The sequence below is a fragment of the Nuphar pumila genome, chromosome 4 (genome assembly GCF_984573655.1).
Source record: "Nuphar pumila chromosome 4, dmNupPumi1.hap1.1, whole genome shotgun sequence".
NCBI classification, from domain to species: Eukaryota; Viridiplantae; Streptophyta; class Magnoliopsida; order Nymphaeales; family Nymphaeaceae; genus Nuphar; species Nuphar pumila.
Genome location: NC_143252.1, coordinates 22,465,092 through 22,486,707, shown reverse-complemented (window position 1 = coordinate 22,486,707; position 21,616 = coordinate 22,465,092). Strand labels below are relative to the sequence as shown.

At 35.6% G+C, this 21,616-nt stretch overlaps 1 protein-coding gene and 1 long non-coding RNA gene across 2 annotated transcripts; both read left to right on the top strand.

The window, feature by feature from the left end:
* Window positions 1-599: 599 nt before the first annotated feature.
* LOC149839627 (putative alpha,alpha-trehalose-phosphate synthase [UDP-forming] 7) lies at window positions 600-13,118 on the top strand. The gene is made up of 4 exons (XM_090002695.1): window positions 600-841; window positions 1,460-3,535; window positions 11,851-12,127; window positions 12,418-13,118. The coding sequence occupies exons 2-4, from the start codon at window positions 1,575-1,577 to the stop codon at window positions 12,691-12,693; spliced, it is 2,514 nt and encodes an 837-aa protein (XP_089858821.1). The 5' UTR covers window positions 600-841; window positions 1,460-1,574; the 3' UTR covers window positions 12,694-13,118.
* A 1,346-nt stretch (window positions 13,119-14,464) lies between these two features.
* On the top strand, window positions 14,465-15,948 carry LOC149839626 (uncharacterized). Its single transcript, XR_016431507.1, has 2 exons — window positions 14,465-15,026; window positions 15,142-15,948. It is a non-coding gene; the product is annotated as an uncharacterized LOC149839626 (long non-coding RNA).
* Window positions 15,949-21,616: the final 5,668 nt, after the last annotated feature.

Sequence of the window (21,616 nt, the reverse complement as noted above, 5' to 3'; positions counted from 1 at the left end):
TCGCTTTCCCCCCCAAAAGGGCACCGACTATAACCCGTAACCCCCACGCTAAAATTACAACATTATCCCTTTCTGTTGTGCTTCAGTCCTCTTCCGTCCTAATTCTTATCCCTTTATCTTTTCCTCTCGGCGATATAGATACACGGATTCCCCCCTGCTTTCTAAAAAACAAAGTGTCTCCTTTCTAAATATATCCATACTTGTCTCTCAATTTCTTTTTTTTTTATCTCTTTCTTTATGAATGAATGAATATGATAACAAAGCAAAAAGAACAAACCACATCGATAGTGGGGGTGTAACGGTGCAGGCGTTATCAAGATGGTCACGTTTCTGGAAGCTATTCTCGTTTTAGACGGAAGGAAAGCCTGCCCATGTGTTGACGAGTGGCCGTAAACCTAATGCCAAAGTTGGGGCCAAGGCAAACTCTCACATCTCTTGACTAGACAAGCGTGACCATTAACCATGTTTTTTTTTTAATTGTTAATTTGTGTGTGAGAAAACAAGAAGATCGTTGCGTAATTTTTGGGGTTATTGTCATTTTGGACAAAGTGAGAGGACGTAGTTTCGTCCTTCAAAAGGGAACGCGGTGAGGGAAAGACGAAAGCGGAGGGAAGGCGGAGGCGGTCGTCAGACCAACGCGTGTGTACATAAAGATGAAATAAAACGAATAAGAAAGGGTAACAGGAATTACCAAGAGAGAGAGAGAGAGAGAGAGAGAGAGAGAAGAGGACTCGGGTTTTCCCTTTCTGCCTTTCTGGATTCACCATCGAATTCCTTCACGAAGGATCTCGTCGGAAAATTTCCGAAGCGACCGTATTTCCGATAGGTCCCGATCTCGAGTGTAAGTTGTAACGGTATTTCTATTGTTTGATGTTTCTGAAGTTCGTTCCTCGTCGTAATACAACCCCTTTTCGTCATCATCTGATGCCTTGTTTCCCAAGCGATTGTATGTTGTGTTATAGGGTTTTATATTGGCATTCGTCGTGGCTTTCTTTTCTGTTTTTAAGATTCGCACCCACGCATGCACAAAAGCATTATGTTTTTTCGATAGTATCGCGTGGATTGTCTCATGATGATGATTTAGGGGCTTCAATCGAAAATATAAATAGCTGTTACTATGGGTGTCGTTGTGATTCCCTATTTTTTCATTTGCATGTTAAACATGGACATGGTGATTATGGAGTCGATTTTTTGAGGGATTCTGTTTCTTTTGATTGGTTTCTTCCCACTGTTTCATTGTTTGGGTCTCTCTCTCTCTCTCTCTTGAAATGTTCCTTTTCGAGTCCTTTGTTTCAGTGAAAGTGCGTTGATCGATTGGAGAGAAATGCATGCTTTTAATCGAATGGATGGCAGGAACAGCCATTAAATTATGATTTCGTTATGGGTTTTCTTTCTTTGATGCTCTGTTATTGTTATAGTAAGCAAAGGCGATTCAGAACAAGGCATTTTGGTCATGCAGGTCGAATAGAACGCTTGTTACCTCTTTTTTTTCCTGCGCCGGCGTGCCCCTCTAGTTTTTCCATCACGATACCTTGTAGGCAGCAGAAGAGCTGGTGGTTGAACTAGGCCCAACGATGACGTCGAGGTCGTACACCAATCTTTTAGATCTTGCAACAGGAATCATCCCTACTAGCGGCCGTACTGGGAAACGGCTTCCTAGGGTTATGTCTGTTCCTGGGATCATGACAGAGTACGATGATGACAATGCGAATAGTGTTGCCTCAGATGTTACCTCGTCTGTAAGCCAGGAACGGGTGATTGTTGTAGCTAACCAGCTTCCATTGAGGGCGCGGAGGAGACCGGATAATGCAGGTTGGACTTTCAGTTGGGATGAGGACTCCCTTCTATTACAGCTAAAAGATGGATTGCCAGACGACATGGATGTTACTTATGTCGGTTCTTTGAAGGTGGACGTTGATCCTAGTGAGCAGGATGAGGTTGCTCAGATACTGTTGGAGAAGTTCAAATGTGTTCCTGCCTTCCTACCTGATGATATTTATAACAAGTTCTATCATGGCTTCTGTAAGCAGCACCTCTGGCCACTTTTCCACTACATGCTGCCGCTCTCTCCCAGTAGTGGCGGTCGCTTTGACCGATCGTGCTGGCAGGCTTATGTATCGGCAAATAAGATTTTCGCTGATAAGGTAGTGGAGGTGATAAATTCGGATGAGGATTATGTCTGGATACACGATTACCATCTTATGGTTTTGCCTAATTTCTTGAGGAGAAGGTTCAACAAATTAAAGATGGGATTCTTCCTTCACAGTCCATTTCCTTCTTCTGAAATATACAGGACTTTACCAGTCCGGGAGGAGATATTAAGAGCCCTTTTGAATACAGACTTGATTGGGTTCCACACATTCGATTATGCCCGCCATTTTCTTTCCTGTTGCAGCAGAATGCTGGGATTAGAGTACCAATCTAAGAGGGGCTATATTGGGTTGGAATACTATGGCAGGACGGTTGGCATCAAGATATTGCCAGTTGGAATCCACATGGGTCAGATTGAATCTGTTCTCAGGCTTGCTGATAAAGAATGGAGGGTGAATGAACTGATGGATCAGTTTAAGGGGAAAATGGTTGTTCTTGGCGTAGATGACATGGACATCTTCAAGGGGATAAATCTCAAGATTTTAGCTTTGGAACAGCTCCTCATCCAATACCCAAAATGGAGAAACAAGATTGTCCTGGTTCAGATCATCAATCCTGCAAGAGGTAAAGGAAGAGAGATAGAAGAGCTGCAAGCTCAAATATTGTCCAGCTGCAAACAGATTAATGAAGATTTTGGGTCTTCTGAATACACGCCTATTTTGCTAATCAACAGGCCAGTTCCTGTCTATGAACGAATTGCTTACTACACGGTTGCTGAATGTGTTGTTGTCACAGCTGTAAGAGATGGGCTGAATCTCACTCCTTATGAGTACATTGTCTCTAGGGAGGGAGGTTTGGAAAACCCCAAAAAGAGCATGATTGTTGTCTCTGAGTTCATTGGGTGCTCTCCATCGTTAAGTGGAGCCATTAGAGTGAACCCATGGAATACAGAAGCAGTCGCTGAGGCTATTAACTTAGCCATTTCAATGCCAGAATCAGAGAAGCAACTGCGACATGAAAAGCATTACCGATATGTGAGCACACATGATGTTGCTTTTTGGGCACGCAGTTTTATGCAAGATCTGGATAGATCATGTAAAGATCATCAGAGGAGGAGGTGTTGGGAGATTGGATTTGGATTGCAGTTTAGAGTGATATCTCTTGATCCTAGTTTTAGGAAGTTGTCAATTGATCATATAGCATCTGCATATAGGAGGACGAAAAGCAGGGCTATATTGTTGGATTATGATGGTACTGTGATGCCGGAGTCTTCTTCCATTGACAAGCGCCCAAGTCCAGAGGTGGTTTGTATCTTGAACAGGCTATGTGCTGATCCAAGGAATGTGGTGTTCATTGTGAGTGGAAGGGGAAAGGAGTCATTAAGTAGTTGGTTTTCTCCTTGTGAGAAGCTTGGACTTGCTGCAGAGCATGGCTACTTCTTGAGGTATGGTTTTCATTATTTGACTTTTCTCTCCTTTTTTTATTGAAACTTGGCTTTAATGATACTAATACTGTTCAGTACATGAATTTTTATTTAACCGATAATGTTCCTTGATTTTATGTTCCTTTTTATCTTGAACCTAGATCCTCTGGTAATTGCAAATCTGCCAACTTATATGTTAGGTTTACATGATGAGAAATTCAATTTCTATTACAATGTTCCTATGTCAGAGCTTAAATTCTTGACTTCTTTTGCTGTTTTTGAACTTTTTTGGGTCTTATCAAATACCACCAGCTATGTATTATTTTGTGTTCTATCTGTACTTTCGGTAATGAAAGGTGCGAAGTTTGTTGATGTTTACTATATCTTAATCAAGTTTAGTTAATCTGGAAGTCCATGAGCTTTTTCTACAAGTATCCTGCATATTGTGTAATATGCCTATATGTGGCAGCACTTGAAAGGATTCAACACTATCATCCTGAATTTCCACTGACAACACGAGTACATTGCCCATTTTGAATTACCTATTTTCGTGTTCTTTCAACCATAGTCACAAATATCGGTATTTGATATATCTCAACGAGGTATAATATTGGGATATTATAGGTTTTTCAATAAATCTCATGAAAATCTTGGAATTTCAAAAAATAAAAGAAAAAAAGAAAAAATAAATATAAAGCAAAGGAGCCATAATATGACATAAACAACGTAAATATGCAGGAAACTATTGATCTTAAAATTGCACTAGACTAGATAGTGAAGAACTAAAGATTAGGCTTTCAAATTTATAATGTCTTGCAAGGTTCTTAAATCTTAACATCATCAAAATGTCTAACATAAAATTAAAAAGAAAGATAAGATCAAGCATCATTAAAATCATCATCATTATAAGAGTCTGAGTCCGAGCCATCTTCATTGTTTGATCGTCTCCGTGCATCATCTTCATCTTCACTTTCATAGGCTGCTCCACCTTCTACATTTACTTCTTCATTATCTGATCAATATCAATTACACTTGCATTGAACTTTTGTATCTCTTCTTCGTGAGTGTGTCCCCAGAATTTTCATTCCAAAGTTTTGTAACTTAGGAAAACATGCACCAAATATTTTCCACCATAGCCCTGAGAAGGCTAAAAACTTAAAAAGCTGAAACATTCTGTTTGTTAATTGTATGTTCTTACATTGAATATTTGATATATAATATATTTATAAATGAAATTGTACATAATTAAGAACAATGAGGGAAAAACTTACTTGGATGTGCTGAGTAGATGAGATCTATAGCCAACCCCTTCTTTAAACAATTCATAATCCCTGTCATGATACTTCATCAACTCTAATGCCAGCTGTTTTTGTTCTTCTTTGGGAACCATTTTGTTGGTAACAATGTCAAGTCCTTTCCTAACTTCTCTATGTATGTTCTATACTAATGAGGGTTTCAGCCCTCAAAAGCTCTTTAAAACCCAAAAACATGAAAGCACGGTTTTGCCCATTTTTAAGTACGCAAGTACCGTATTGTACGATAGATGCGATACACCTACGATACACACATGTATCAAGATACAGGTGTGTATCGTATCGGTCTCTTGCATCGATACGTTACGTATCCTACGATACAGACAACATTGGTTTCAGGTTCAGTTGAATCTGCGTCCAAACCAAACAAATAAATAATTAGACCAAGGTCTGACCCAATCCAATCCAACTGACCCGGTAAGCATAGGTTTTGTAAAGTGAAGTGTGAACAATGGTAATGTAATATATATATAATGTGTGTGTGTGTGTGTGTGGTAACATTTGCTAATATCGACCTGACCATCCTAATGAGCTGGAAATCATATGCATGGGTCATGTTTACCCAATCAGACCTCATGGATGGATTCAGCATGGTCCAAATGCTAGGAATTGGCTTTTGGATCATGTGTTTTTGATGAAAAAACATGATTTTATGAGCCGAGAAAATATCACACATTGTAGGCCATTGATTTTTCACGGCTAATAAAATCATTCCTACATGTTGTAATTGAAGATCTAAGAGATGATTTCCACTAACCTAAACATGCTGATCATATCTGTAAGGTTAGTTTCATGAAAAACAACAAATAAATTTAAAAAATGAAAAATAAAACTCATTTGTAGGTAATGCTGACGTGAGCAAATTATTAACCCTATATATATATATGTTTGCACACACACACAGACACACGTGCACGCTAGATCAACGGCATGTCTTCATGGATGGAACAATAAAGAAAAATGACCAATTCAAATTAAGAGATATGATTATAAAAGCCAAAACTAAATTTATACATAAATTTAAGTAAAAAGAAAAAGAAATAATACCTAATGCTACTCCTTTCTCCGAAAACTAAGAATCATTATTCAATCATCTATTCAGACATTATAACCAATATGTGCCACCTCTCGCTCATGCAAGACTGAAGAGAATACCATATTAGACCAGGGTGTAAGATGATTGCTTACCTATAACAAGAGTGCATCATCCTCTTCCTTGTTTAATGGCCGACCTAAAAAACCTCCTCCTTAATGACCCAAGATATGAAATTCATATAAGAATAGTGAATCCCACATCCTTGATTATGGATATAGCTGATTTAGAATGAGCCAAATGTATCCCATGCTTTTTGGATGTTGGAATTTGGTAACTTTAAAAACTATTATAATTTATCTAATTTGGCTATTTTTAGTAAATAAATGTATATTCTCACATCCATAGGATCTCTCTCTCTATCTCTCTGTGTGGTAACTTATCATGTATAATTTAACTTTAGGTAACTTTTAATATTGATGATTAATTTAACTTTAGTAACTTGGGTAGGATTTTCCTACTCTCTTTTTAGTAAGGATCCTATAGGACTCTCTCTCTCTCTCTCTGGTAAGTAATGACCTATAAGATTCTCTTTCTTTCTAACATCCTTATATACATAAATTTTCCTAATCTCTCTCTCTCCCCTAACGTCCCCATAGGATTTTCCAGTCCCCTCTCTTGTGTATGATGGGGGCACTATGCTAATTTTTTTTGAGAATTTAAAAATGACATGCAGCCCAACAAAACCAGTGTAGTTTCTAAAAAAAATTATAAAGCAAACTATTTTGATACACCAATGCCCCTCTTCCATCTTTAATATATATATATATATATATATATATATATATATATATATATATATAGTGGTAGTGGTAGTGGTAACTGCCTAACACTTTTTGAGCCTACCGCCAGCCTACCACCAGTGAATAAGTATTTTTGGATTGTATTTTGCAAATCTGACCCTGCAGATGTGTTCGGCATGGTTGATTTGCTAGGAAATGACACCTGGATAAAGTTTTTTTCGATAAAAAGGGAGTTTTTAAGCATTGAATATTTTTAAAATTGTAGATCGTTGATTTTTAAATCTTATAAAAACCTAACTTCATGTCGGAATTGGATGATCCAAGAGTCGATTCCCATAAAATCAATCATGTAGGTCACATTTGTATGGTCAGATTATAGAAAAAATAGAAAAAAATCCTTCCAAAGCCTGGTAGGCTGGTATTTGGCCCAAAAAGTGTTAGGCATATATATATATATATATATATATATATATATATATATATATATATATATATATATATATATATATATAAACAAACCTTATCCAATGTTTGGATTCCAAGTAATCTATGTAGTCAAAAGCGCTAGACCCCTAAAAAGACTAGTCGGTACCCAATTAAAATATAAAAAAGTACACATAATATACATAAAAATATTTTTAATTCTTTTACTAATAAGATGTTTTCATTACACAAGTACAAAATTACATGTGCTTTCACAAAATATATTATTATACATAACCAGAATATATATATATATATTTCAATTATTCATAACATATTCAATATAATCAACAAAATATGCTTTCAACCTTTCACATAAGCACAATAACACATACATATATAAATAACATATTACATAATTCATAATACTAAACATGCTTTCAGGTTTTTATAGAAAAATTCATCAGAAACAAAGTAACATATATAAAAAACATAATCAATTAAAATTAACTAGGCATGCTTTCATTGTTTCACAGAAAAAATCCGAAAAGCAAAGTAACACACACAAACATATATATACATCTTTTCATGATTTCACAGAACAAAATCACACAAAAATGCACACATATATTAATTATATACATACAAAAAATAACAATATATATAAGAATAATAAATAACTAAACTGCCCTCATGCCTAAGCGGAGGTAGCTTAGTCGCCGACTAGGCACCTTGTCGGCAAAATTGATACCTTTTAAGGTACCCACCTAGGAATTGCGAAGCCTAGGCGTTTTACTTATGCTTAGACTGACTAGGCAGACAAGTCGGGGCTTTTGACTACATAGCAAGTAATTGCCACCGCCTTGGATTTTCTCAAAGAGTGTGACTTTTACTCTACTTATTTCAAGAATGCCACCTCCATTTTTTTTTCAAATCAGCTTTTGGGCTGCAGATCCAATTGCATAAAAGTAGGATCTAGTCAGAATCTGAAACTCTAAGAGTGTTTTGAATTCGATATGGACTTGAAACCAGACCTGTTACTATAAATTCAGACCTAGGACTGATTTTGCCTAGGTTTGACCCATTGTTAGAAAACTCACCGAGTCAACTTGGTGACTCGGGTGACTTGGCTCGGCTCGACCATTCACCGGGTCAAATTATTGAATAACTTGGAACTTAACTAAACTCAGCCGAGTCAACCAACTCATAGAATGGCTCAGCTGAGTCATACATATATAATGTATTTAAATATATATGCATATTAACTATATTATTTATAAATGATATATTTGCATAATTAATAATGTAATATATGTACTTTGTATACATAATATTAGATTATAATACATATTATATGTAACAATAGTTATACAATATATGTAAACATATTTTATGCATAATTTTATAGAAATATAAGGTTGTCATGACTTGTTGGATTCACGAGTTGACTCGATGAGGGACGAATCAACCCATGCTGAGTCGAGTCACGAATCACTGGGTTTTAAAACTATGGTTTGACCCACTGTCATCAATATTGGCGATATTTTAATATCGTGAGAAATACCAATATTTTAAGGTAGCCAATAATATCGGAAAAATCTTGTGATATTTTCAAAATATCGCTAAAACGAAATTACTGCTATAATATTGCGCTATTATCACATTATTTTTTGCAATTAAATTTTTTTTTTATGTATTTTCAGTTCAGTTTTTCTCATTTTTTGTTTCTTATGTATTTTTAAAACTTTAAAATCTTGTTTCTTTATATTTTTGTAAGAAAAACAATAGAAAACCTATTCTTTCTTACTAATATTTATACTTTTTTCAATTTTTTAAGCTTCGAGATTTTCCCAAGATTTTTCCGAGATTTCACCTTTTGAAAATATCTCCGAGAAATTACCTTGAAAGATATAGGTGACTATGGTTTGACCCAAATCTGACACATTTGCAACACTATTTGGAAGATGACACTGCATGAATTGCAAATGGATGTTGATGCTTTACAAGTGTTGTAGCAATAGATGCAGATGCAGCGGCAAGAGATTCAAGGTAGCCTACATCAAATTTAGGATTCCCTTTGACATCTAATCAACTCAGTTTTCAAGGATGGCCATAGCTGCACGAGCTGAATGCTGTCAGGAAATGGGCACAAAGGAGACTGCTTCATGTCATAGGAAGGGTCTATCTTCATACACACAAGGTTAAAATTGTCTCCCGTTGCCTATGAGGATGCACTTAATTGGATCTTCAAGGCATAGTGATCCTTCTGATAACAACACATGTCCATCGATCAATGCATCACCTTCACTTTGTTTAATGTCAATGGCGAAGCTGTCTTGATATCATTGGTATGAAACACTAATTGGAACCCCCGATGTGGAAGGAGTTTGTGAGAGTGATGACGATTAGATTCATGCCTTCATCCTATCTTAATTTCAATATGGCTCCCTTGGGAGATTGATAAATAGGTGTCCTGCAAGAGTACTAGGCTAAGTTTGAACAGCATTGTGAAGGCTAGCCAATAGCAGCACTAATAGGCTCATTCATAGGAAGACTTCACAAAGATATCATGGTATAAGTACAAGTAGTAACCCCTAAAACTTACTTGAACGCTTCGACCTGACCCAATTTGTGGAGGAGAAGCAACTAAGATCAGCTGTATGTGAGCAGCAATACTATGATGACCAGTGGCATAAGATGTCAAACAAAGTGCAAATTGTTGGAAATGGAAAAAGGGGCTCACAGCCCACAAGGAGGTGAAGGTCACGCTTGTTTCCTCCTCGGGGCCTATGAACATTAAGATTAAGCCCCCCAACCTGGAACAAATGAGCGAACATTGCAAAGAGAGGCTTTGCTATGACTGAGCAGAAATGAATTTCAGCTCATCGATGCAAGGCACTATGCATGTACCTAGTTTAAAATGGAAACCCTAAAAAGGAAGTGAAAGAAGACCTCGACAAAGCTGAAAATCCTAGTGAAGCACCCAAGATTCCATTACATGCCTTGGACAGGGTCATGGTGCTGCAGTCGATGCATGTGCAGTATGTTACCGAACTTCCCTATGTCTATACTAGTCAACACATTTTTATTTATAGCACCACAACCAAGAGATTGAGTTGTTCCTTGCAGCCTCAACTCATATTTGGTGTAATGTGGTTGGTTGTGAAGATAGATTGAAATGTGAAGGGAGGTGCGTTGAGGTGGAGATTTGTGTGTAAGGATAAAATTTTCAATTGAACTTTCTATGTTACTGATGAAAGTAGTGGATATAGCGTTTTGGATGCAGTAGCTCGAGGGAATTGGGAGAGTAGCTTTGGTTTTTTGTAGAAATCTACATGCAATTTGAGCATGAAGGGCTCGCCCTAGAGATCAAGGCTTCATTGCTGGCTGCCTTCGTAGGAACTGATGTGCAACATGTAATTCGTTGGTTTCATGCCAACCCTTGCTCCTGCCTATTGCAACTAGTAGGCCAACAAATGGGAAAGGGGCAAGTGGCACAGACAGTTCAGTTTCAAGCATTGCTAGACCGCTTCAAGGAGGTGTTTCATGAACCCAAAGGACCGCCACCATCGCATAGTCAAGATCATACCATGACATACCCACCAATGCTTGCTCATATTGATGTGTGTGAACCCAAAAGAGGTTGAAAGATTGGTTTCAAAAATGCTATAAGGCCAGATAATCCAGCCCTACAGGAACCTTTACTTTCCTCATGTGTTGTTGGGAAAGAAAGAACATGACATTTTTATGTAGACTACCTTGATTCTGATGATCGATGAGTTATTGGTTGAGCTATGACGTAGTGTATTTCTCCAAATTGAGATCAGGCTGCTACCATCTTTAGGTTGCACAACAAGATGTGCACAAGATGGCTTTTAAGGCTTATAATGTGCACTACGAGCTTTTGGCAATGCCCTGCATCCTCACAAACGCTCCATCACCTTCCAAGGTCTCATGAATGATGTCTGTAGTGTATAGCTGCACATGGGACAGGCACTTCAAGCAGTTTGAGATTACAAGTGTTGCATTCATGCGGACTGTTGGCAAAAATGTCCAAATGCCAATTTGGGAACAAATCGACTACATAGGGCACAATGGTTGACCTCGTGAAATCATAACCATGTTCGAATGGCCAACTTGCTTCATCAATTTGAATAGATTGATGCCTTCGTGATTATTAGCATGGTTTTAATTTTAAGAAAGTCATTTTATATACTTTCTTAAAGCTGATCGAGCTTGTCTATTGTTTAAGTTAGCAAATATGAATGAGTTTGTGGATCAGCTGACATCAAATTTTGTGGGCAACACTGATAAAAAGAACACTTGTTAGTTGGTGTTAAAACAGTTGTTTTTTTATCTTAAATTTCACTGAACTGTGTAATTTTCTTCATTAAACGTATGAGTGATGCACATGCTTCGGATTAACTTGGGGTCAAGCTAACTCATTTTGTTAACTATTATCCCTTCATGTTTGTCAATCCAAATTGCTTCGTTAGGAAGCATGAATGTCATGGTGTTCTAACTATTTTGATGAGAGGATATGTTGGGGTCCATTAGATCAAGTGTGCCTCAGACATTTAGTTCACCCAGAATTCAGTGGCCATCATCTCAAATTTAGTGTGTTCCCTTCACTTTTAATATTTTCGCAGATGGTAAGTGCAACATTTAGTGATGAATATTTAATGGTCATTCTGTTAATGGTCTCTCTCTCTCTCGCGCCAAACTTTTTGTCATTTGGCTGATAATTATGTGCGATTGACTCAGGTGGTCCAAAGAGGAAGAATGGGAGACTTCCTGTGATCAACCCACTGATTTTGCATGGTTGCAGATGGCAGAGCCCGTCATGAGACTCTATACAGAGGCCACTGATGGGTCATGGATAGAGACCAAGGAGAGTGCAATTGTTTGGCACCACCAGGATGCTGACCCTGACTTTGGCTCTTGGCAAGCTAAGGAGTTGCTTGACCACCTCGAGAGTGTGCTTGCTAATGAGCCGGTTGCTGTCAAGAGTGGACAGCATATACTAGAAGTCAAACCTCAGGTAATTATGCACATCTTTTCTCTTATTGTTTCATTGTGATTCACCTTCAAGGGAACACACACGCATCTGTGCACACGGACATGAGAAAGGCAAGAACAGCTCAGATCATAGAACCAAACTCTTCATCGATGAGTTCAATTTTTCAAGTTGGCTAAGCATAACCGAGTTATGAGAAAGAACAGCTGTCAAAGTCTGTGATGCTAGTTGGGAAGATGCTTTGGTCCGTGTAAAATTAATTGGAAATAATGTTAATTTAATCTCTGATTTTTTCCATGCTCTTTTCAAATCAGGGTGTCAGTAAAGGCCTTGTAGCCGAGAGACTGCTCTCGGTAATGGTGGAAGGGAACAGGCAGCCCGATTTTGTATTGTGCATCGGTGATGACCGGTCTGACGAGGACATGTTCGAGGTTATCAGCAGTGGTGGTACCGGTGCTTCTGCTTCTGGATCTTCTTCCAACAGAGAGGTGTTTGCATGTACCGTTGGTCAGAAACCAAGCAAAGCTAAATATTATGTCGATGACACTGTTGAGGTGATCAAAATGCTTGAAGCTCTTGTTGGCGCCTAGACTAAATAATCAGAAGGCTGTATCTTTCCAAAAAGGTTTTTGTCAATTGACCGGCTTGGTAAATCTGGGGTCTGTATCCTTGCCATGAAAAACTTTGAAGGGACAGGAACGAAGGTCTTCATTACTCATTAACCAGGCTGTTGTTGCATGGGGGTTGTAAAGCATGGGAAGTGGGGTTTTCTTTATTTTGGACAAAGAAGAATTTGTGAAGAAATGGTGCTCTTAGATGGCTTCTCCTTTTTTTTTTTTGGGTTGATGGGGTTGTGCGGCTGTGGGGTGATGTTAGGGAGGGTGCGAAGGGACGAGGGGCGCACGGGACAGGATGATTTGTAGGTGCTTCAATTTATTTCAACAAAGAGGGAATAATTGCATTGGTATTGACATTCGGCACTCTTGAAATTCTTTTCTTTTACAATAAGTTGAAATTCGAGGCCATGTTGATTGATTCTTTAGCCATGATGCTGAATATCTTCATTGAGATTCACTTCAGTCGTGGGGGAGTGGGAGGCGGTTATCGCTGGCCATGTCACATGGAAACAGCCATTGATGTGGAGATATAACCGTTTTTACGGAGTTTCAAATATGAGTCGTGTGACGTATGGGAGCAAAAATTAAAGTATCCGTGTGACAGACCGTCGCTAATGATCAAGCCTGAAACCTTGGCTGGCCTGCGTATAGGTTTCCATCATTTGCTCTAAAATCCTTGCTTTCGCCTTCTTGATAGCAATCATGTTAAGATGTAAACGTTTTGATCTGGAGAGATGTTCACGCATAAAGATGTTGCATTTTAATAATGTGATGGCTAGTTACATTCAAAGGCTTCGCACAAACTCATTTTTGTGTGCCAAATCATTTAATTGGTTCTGCACACCACTGTACACAGTCGCCTAAGCTAAAGCTGATCAAACACATCTCATGCGTATCTTGTTGATCCAAGCCTTTGGCTCCATGTATTTTTTTAGTGCCTCACCATTGTACTTTGATGAATAACTAAAAGGGTCATAGTTCAAGTTTCAAGTAGCGATGCTCGCACCTAATCAAACAACCAACCAATCCAAATAGTGCTGCCGCACCTCTAAGGCTGCAACGCGACCTCTTGAGAGTCACTTGAGAAGGCCTTATGTGTCAGTAACATACTAGGGAAGACATTTTTCAAGATCGCTCAGCCTTTCGGCCAGTTGATAGCTAATGTCATAGCAAACAACACTACTCAGATTGTTCACCTACGCCTAGGCATTCACTTGTTTAGCCTTGAATCATCCGGTTGAAGCTACTTAATATGATCATCGAGAGAGTTAGCCCTAACCCGCATGCACCCCATGCGATCAATGTTATGCGTGGGATACTTGTCGAAGTTGAGAGGTCCTTAACCAGGTCTTCAAAGACAACATATTATAATCCACTGACATACTACTTAATCATTGTCCACGTCTGTGCCACCATACACCACCGCATCAACGGCGATATCGTTGCCTATCGCATGCCATACTACCATCGCATGTCATTGATCCGCCCAACGCATACCACATGTTCTTACACTCGATGCATTTTTTACTCAGTAGAGTTCTGCACTGCACATGCCCCATTATGAAGGCTTGATCCAAGATACTCCCTTACCCAAACTATTCTCGTCCTCGATAATGTCAGTGCAGGTAAGAACACAGTCTTCACTTCAATTTGCCGATTTTTCTTTTGTAATCAACTTTGGTCAAGTTTTCCTTCTTACCGATCAAGACCAACCAAACCTTGGAGAGCCTCGCATATCTATATATAGATGAGATCGTCAAGTTACATGGAGTATCTGTATCAATCATTTTTGACAAAGATCCGAGGTTTACGTCGAAGTTATGGGAACAATTGTAAAAGGCTTTGAGGACAAAGCTAAAGTTTTATACGACTTTTCATCCTCAAATGGATAGACAGTTAGAGAGGACGATCCAGACATTAGAAGATATGTTGTGGGTTTGTGCATTAGACTGAAAATGTGACTAAAGCAAACACTTGGAGTTAGCAGAATTTGCGTATAACAATAGCTATCATTCGAGCATAGGTATGGTTCCATATAAGGCATTGTATGGATCACCCTGCAGATCGCCTGTTTATTAGAATGAGGTTGGTGATCGGTTTGTCGAATCCCCGATAATACCAAAACACTATACCGATCAGGTACAGATGATTCACAAAAAGCTTTTGACCGCTTAGAGTCGTTAAAAAAGTTATGCAGATACAAAGTGACGTGAGCTTACTTTCGAAGTTAAAAATCATGTATTTGTCAAGGTTTCACCAACTAAGAGTGTATTCCGGTTCAAAAAGAAAGAAAAGTTTATCCCAAGGTACGTGGAACCATTTATGGTTCTTGAAAAGGTCAGAGGAACGACATACAGACTGACACTTCCTCCTCAGTTCTCGAATATTCATAATGTGTTTTATGTATCCATGTTGTGAAAGTATGTGTCAGACCCGACACATATCATACAATATGAGGATCTTGAAGTGCAGAATGATCTCACGATTGAGGAGCACCCGATAAAGATTCTAGATCGAAGGGATCAAGTGTTGCGAATGAAGATTATTCCTTTGGTGAAAGTGCATTGTCAACACCACGAGATCGATGAATGTACTTGAGAACTGGAAGAAGCTATGAAGGAGAAATTTCCAAGCTTGTTCGGTGAGTAACTCTAATTAATTTTGTAAACGAAATTTCTCTGAGGTTAGGATATAATGTTTGCAATTTTTGGTAATTATTAAATAGTTATTTATACCTTTAATTGATAAAATTTAAAATTTATCTGATTTCCAACTTGAGATTGAAATTATAAATTGAATTGAGTCAGCAGTTGAAATGAAATTTAACATTGAACTTAATTAGGCGTGAAATTTGAATTTAATTATATATAAGAATTTAATTTAATTTGATAGAAATTTAAGATGAATTTGGACCCTCATTGGGATGTGGGTTTTAGTAATTAAATATGGATATGGATCTAATATGGTTTACTCTTATTGGATCAGATCTTAATTGGATTAAAAACCCAGTAAGGAAATCCAATAAAATATCCAATTAAGGATAAATCATGGCTTTTAATTAAAAATAAAATTGGTATTAATTATGGGTATGGAATCCCATGATCTGGACGTCCATTGTGGACCCCACATATGGTCATGCCACTTGGAAGAAATATAAATTAGTAAATAATAACAAAAATAAAGAGATAAAGAAAGAACAAGAAAATTTAGATTTTTTAGTTAATAGAAGATAAAGAAAAGAAGAAGATCAAATGGATTGGACTTTTGAGAGGTCTATCCATGAGAGGACGTCCTCCATAGTGGGCCCTCTTGTGTGAACTTTGATATAAAGTCAAATTAAGCATATATGTTATATATAATAAAGTTGAAATAGTTTATAATATATAGTAAGTAAATAGTTGAAAAAAGAAGAAGTTAGAGATAATTAGGAATTTAGTTTTTAAGATAAGATGATTGAGAGTATACTTAGGTTTAGGAGACTTAACCTTATGAAAAAGAGGCTCACAACCCCCCCCCCTTATTTAATATTCTAAAGGAAAAAAGAGAGAGAGAGAACTTACCTTGTTATTTTCTTCTTCATCATATCTCCTTATTCCTCCTAACCCTAAAGGCAGTCCAGTCCTCTACTAGAGACCTGAAATTACCTTGATGAAGGTCTAAACCATCTCAGATCGAGGTGTGTATAAAGAAAAAAATGACGGTATCATTACAAAAAGAGCATTTTCGATAGAAAATCTCTACTTTTATGGTGTTCAATTTCGGGATGCATTAGCATACCCATTTTTTTATCAAAGGCTTGGATCTACATGTAATCTATGCCTAGAATGCCTATGGTAATTAGATATACATGAAAAGAATTTTCGAAAACCCAAAAATGGTATTTTGGAAGATCAATTTTGAGAAAATAATTTGGAAAAAGATTAATTTTGAAACCCTAAAAAGCAAAAAATCATGTGAATAGTTAGATCTGTATTTTATTGGATTGTTTAGCATGTATAATGAATATAGAAGGACATTTTTTAGTGTTTCTTCATAGAGCTTGATGCTGTAAATTTATCTCTTGCCTAAATCTTGGTTAAAGATATGTAAAAATCTTTTTGAAGAAGGTTTTGGCAAAAACGTCTTAGGGTTTTGATGTTTTGCATTAAAGAAAGTTGATCTGAGCATATATGGTAACATGATTAAACAATATGTTATTACATAAAATAAACCATGATTTCATGTTATTTAAGGTTTCTTGTGATTTTTGCATAAATAAAATTGTATTTGAGATATTTCATAAAGTTTTTGTGATTCTTGGATGATGAATGTTAATGTATGATTAAAGATGCATTGTATGATGTAAATATGTTTAAATCATAAAAATTCACGATTGAATGGATTATAACATGCTTCTTGTTCTTGCTTAATGGATCTTGCATGAGTATGAATTTGGGCTATTCTGTCCTTGTTTTTTGTTTCGATAAAATAAAGATACTGGAGTGTTCTGCACATCCATGACTTAAATTTAGAATCTTGTTTTATTCCATTTGGTTCAGATTTGAGGCCAAAACATCATTTGCAACAGAGAACAAATTTTCTACCCTGTCAGCAGGACTATTCCAACCAAAGATTTTGAAAGTTCTAAAAACTCAATCAAAAAATGATCTAAATAAACTGTAAAAAATCTGGGTGAACGGTAGTATGTATAAGACACTCCTATAAAAAGGATTTTGTCAAAAGCGTTTTATGTAAGTCTTGTGAAATTCTCCAATCTGGGATAAATTTCTGTAGTAGACAGGATTTGTCATATATTTTTTCTGAAGAGGGTTCAGTACCAGAAATTTTTTATTTTATTACATCAAATTTTGCAATTCTGGTTTTTGGACTGTGTTCCTAAGATGTTGGGGCAGTCCTAATACAATTTTGAGAGTGGAATTCCGTTCATGTGATTTTTGGTGGGTTTTCTAAAACCAGAATAACAGATATCCGAACAGCATAATATGGCGTGTTGGTGCCCAGTTGTGTTTTACTTTATGAAACATGTTTATTGATGCTTAAATAAGATATTTGACTGATATTCATATTTATTGAATGCATTTCATTCTTGATTAAATTGTACATGCATAAATATGAATGATTAGTCTGCTTTGACTGTGTAAATGCATAATGATTGTATTATTGTATTGATTTTATGGAAGAGACTAATCGAAAGCATGCATGAAGTGTAATGCCCTAAAATTCTAGAGATTATTTTTTTCTTCTTTTTAAAACAACGAAAACAACATTTTTCTTTGGGTTAAATATTTTCTGCGGCTTACAGTACAATCAATTATCATAACTGATTCAAAATGTGAACATTAGGATTTAATTCAGTTTCAATAATTTAAAATATATTTTAAAGTATTTTGATAACAATAATTAATTTTTTAAAAACTATTAACAAGAAAAAAAAGACTGGCGCTCGACACTGCCCAAGCATTCTGCATTCGCTTTGTAGTTGCAAATCACAATTTATCTAAAACCCCATAAAATGGGTCAAACTCGTGAAATCCTAGTAGAAAATAACATACTCACAATAAATGCATGATATCAGAATACATTCAAATACAACCTCATATATCAATCATATAACACATCTTAGCAAACAATAAATATAAAATCATGCTAGCAAGTCAATTTAATGCATATTCATTTATATTAAGATTTGCAATAATACAATAAGTTATGCATGTATAAACATATACAAAATGCACGAACTTACTATTTCAGTGTTGTGAGATCTTCACGCATGAATAAATTCTTATCTTCAATTATTGTTTTCTTGCTTAAACGATACATGTCATATTCTATCTATATGCAATTCATATTTTTGTTTCACTTGCCAATATCTATTTGTGGGTACAACACAGACTCTCCCAATATAGAGGTATGACCCAGGTTTGTATTTTCAAGCAATTGTATCTTATTTGTAAAACCCATGTTTTTCTTTGACAAATAAACTGAATAAATTATGAACTTTATTTGCATCTATAACATAAATACAATTTCTTAGTTTTCTTGAAATTCTTGAATTTATTTGATTTTTTGACATTTTTTTATTTTAAATGATCATAAAATTAAGTTTCAAGTCATCAAGATCATTGCAAGAATAATTAAAAAATGTTAAAATATGTGAATTAAACAAGAAAGTAAATGATTTTTATATGTTTGGATTATGGATATTGAATTTGGATCTAAATCCTAACATTCGAGTCCAATATGAATTTGGACCTTAAATTAGGTAGTAAATTTAACTAATGGTATTTTGAATCCAACCCAATTAGGTTGAACATAATCTATAACATTTGGATCTAATTAGGGATTAATTGGGTTGAAAATAACTAAGGATATTTGAATTCAATGTCATTGGATTGGACCCATAGACTCAGACACTCTGAATAACATCATCATTATTTTGATATAAATTTCGGTCAATCAGTGCCTTACCTATTAAATTGGAGTTGACCTTAACGTTCTTCATTTCGATGGCATCAAAATTGACTATCTACACGTCCAAATTGGTGTTGATTTGAGTGTTTTATCATCGACTGAAGTTCATGCCTCATTGTAGGTCAAAAATCATTGTTTTTCAACATTGACTAAATTTTCTTGTCAATCGGTGTGCGTATGATTAAATCTAAGACCACCATGATGATCTACATTTTGAGGTACGAGTGGAGGAAAAATGACGGTATTGTTGCGGGAAGCGCATTTTCGGTAGTGAATCTCTACATTTTGATGTTCAGTTTCAGAATGCATTAACATACCCTCTTTTTGATCTAGGGTTTGGATTTTCGTATAATCTATGTCTAAAACATCTATAGCTATTAGATCTATATGAAAAAGATTTTCAAAAACCCAAAATAGTGTTTTGAAAGATCGGTTTTAAGAAAATGATTTGGAAAAAACTAGTTTTGAAACCCTAAAAAGCAAAAATCATGTGAATAGATAGATCTGTATTTTATTGGATTGTTCAATATAAATAATGATTATAGAAGCATGTTTTTTAGTATTTTTTCATGGATCTTGATGCTATAAATATATCTCTTACATAGATCTTGGTTAAAAATACACGAAAATCAATTTGAAAAAGGTTTTGCCAAAAATATTTTAGGGTTTTGATGTTTTATGATAAAAAAAGTTAATCTGATCATATATGATAGATTAGAACATGTATAACATGATTAAACACCATGTTATTGCATAAATAATTTATGATTTTATGTTATTTTTATGTCATTTGTGATTCTTGCATAGATGAAATTGTATTTGAGATATTGTATGAAGGTTTTGTGGTTTTTGAATTATGTTTGTTAATGTTTTAGCAAAATTAGCTTAAATATGATCAAATATATGTTATATGATGTTGTAAACATGTTTAGAGCATCTAAAAATTGTGATTGTATGAGTTTTACCATGTTTTTTGTTCTTGCTTAATAGATCTTGCATAAGTTTGAATCTTGGTTATTCTGTCCTCATTTTTTTGTTTCGACTAGATCAAACAAAAATTGATATCTCTAAAAAATAAGGTCAATAAATAAAAATAAAAATAAAAATACTACAATTTTCTACACATCCAGGACTTGAATTTAGAATAATTTTTTGTCCTATTTGGTTCAGTTTGTAGGCCAAAACGTCTATTGCAATAAAGCACATATTTTATGCATTGTTAGTAGGACTGTTCCGACCAAAGATTTTGAAAGCTCTAAAACCCTGCTCAAAACAGATCAAAATAAATTATAAAAAATCTGGGTGAAAGGAAACACGTATAAAAAAAATTTGTAAAAATAATTGTCAAAAGTTTTTCCTGTAAATCTTAAAAAATTCTATAAACTGGAATAAATTTCTGCAGTTGACAAGATCTGTCTGATATTTTTTTTAATAGGGTTCAGTCCCAAAATTTTCTTAATTTTATTACAATGAATTTTGTAATTCTGATTCTTGGAATATGTTCCTAAGATGATGGGGTAATCCCAGTAAAATTTTGAGAGTTAAATTTGGTACCTGTGAATTTGGGTGAGTTTTTCAAATTTAAGTTAATAGGGATCCAAACCGCACAGTATGGCATGTGTTAATGTCGGGTTGTATTTTACTTTTTCCAGCATGTTTGTTGATGCTTAAATAGAATATTGGACTGATATGCATGTTAAATGAATGTATTTCATTATTGATTGAATTAAATATGCATAAATATCAATGATTAACCTACCTTGACTGTGTAAATGCATAATAAATACATTATTGTATTGATTTTATGGTAGAGACTAATCAAAAGCATGCATAGAGTGCCATGAATATTGTTTCATTTAAACCTTGAATGTGGTTGCATGTTTGCATTGGCACGATTAACAAGAGTAATAATTAAAAAAATAAAAAATAATTCCCTTGAAACTTATTGAGAGAGTAATCATAGTACTCACGATTCTATGGGATATTTAACTTAGCACGGAAGGTTGCTTTTGTCCCCTATCCATATGACCAGTAACCGGAGGAACTACCATGATTTGTCAGCGGTGTGGTAGGTAAGACTCATGAGAAAAGTCTGATATATCGGGATTGCAAGAGTTGAAAACTCTCTCTATAAAATTATATTCCCTCTCTAGAGTATGCACAGTTGGGTAGTTATGCAGATTAATAAGATATAATTGTTTAAAAATAAAAAACTGGGTCGTACCTCTATCTGGGAGAGTTTGTGTTGTACTCACATATAGATATTGACAAGTAAAACAAGATTGTGAATTGCATATAACATAGCATGCATCATTTAAGCAAAAAAATAATAATTAAAGATAAGAACCCATTTATGCATGAAGGACTTTCATTATTAGAATGATAAGTTCATGCATATTGTATATGTTCATGCATTTGCTATATG

Bases quoted from the DNA above. Each gene is read 5' to 3' on its own strand.
- LOC149839627 (XM_090002695.1), top strand. From the start codon at position 1,575: ATGACGTCGAGGTCGTACACCAATCTTTTAGATCTTGCAACAGGAATC. The intron at 3,536-11,850 runs GTATGGTTTTCA...CGATTGACTCAG, and splicing joins GAGCATGGCTACTTCTTGAG to GTGGTCCAAAGAGGAAGAAT. The intron at 12,128-12,417 runs GTAATTATGCAC...TTTTCAAATCAG, and splicing joins TACTAGAAGTCAAACCTCAG to GGTGTCAGTAAAGGCCTTGT.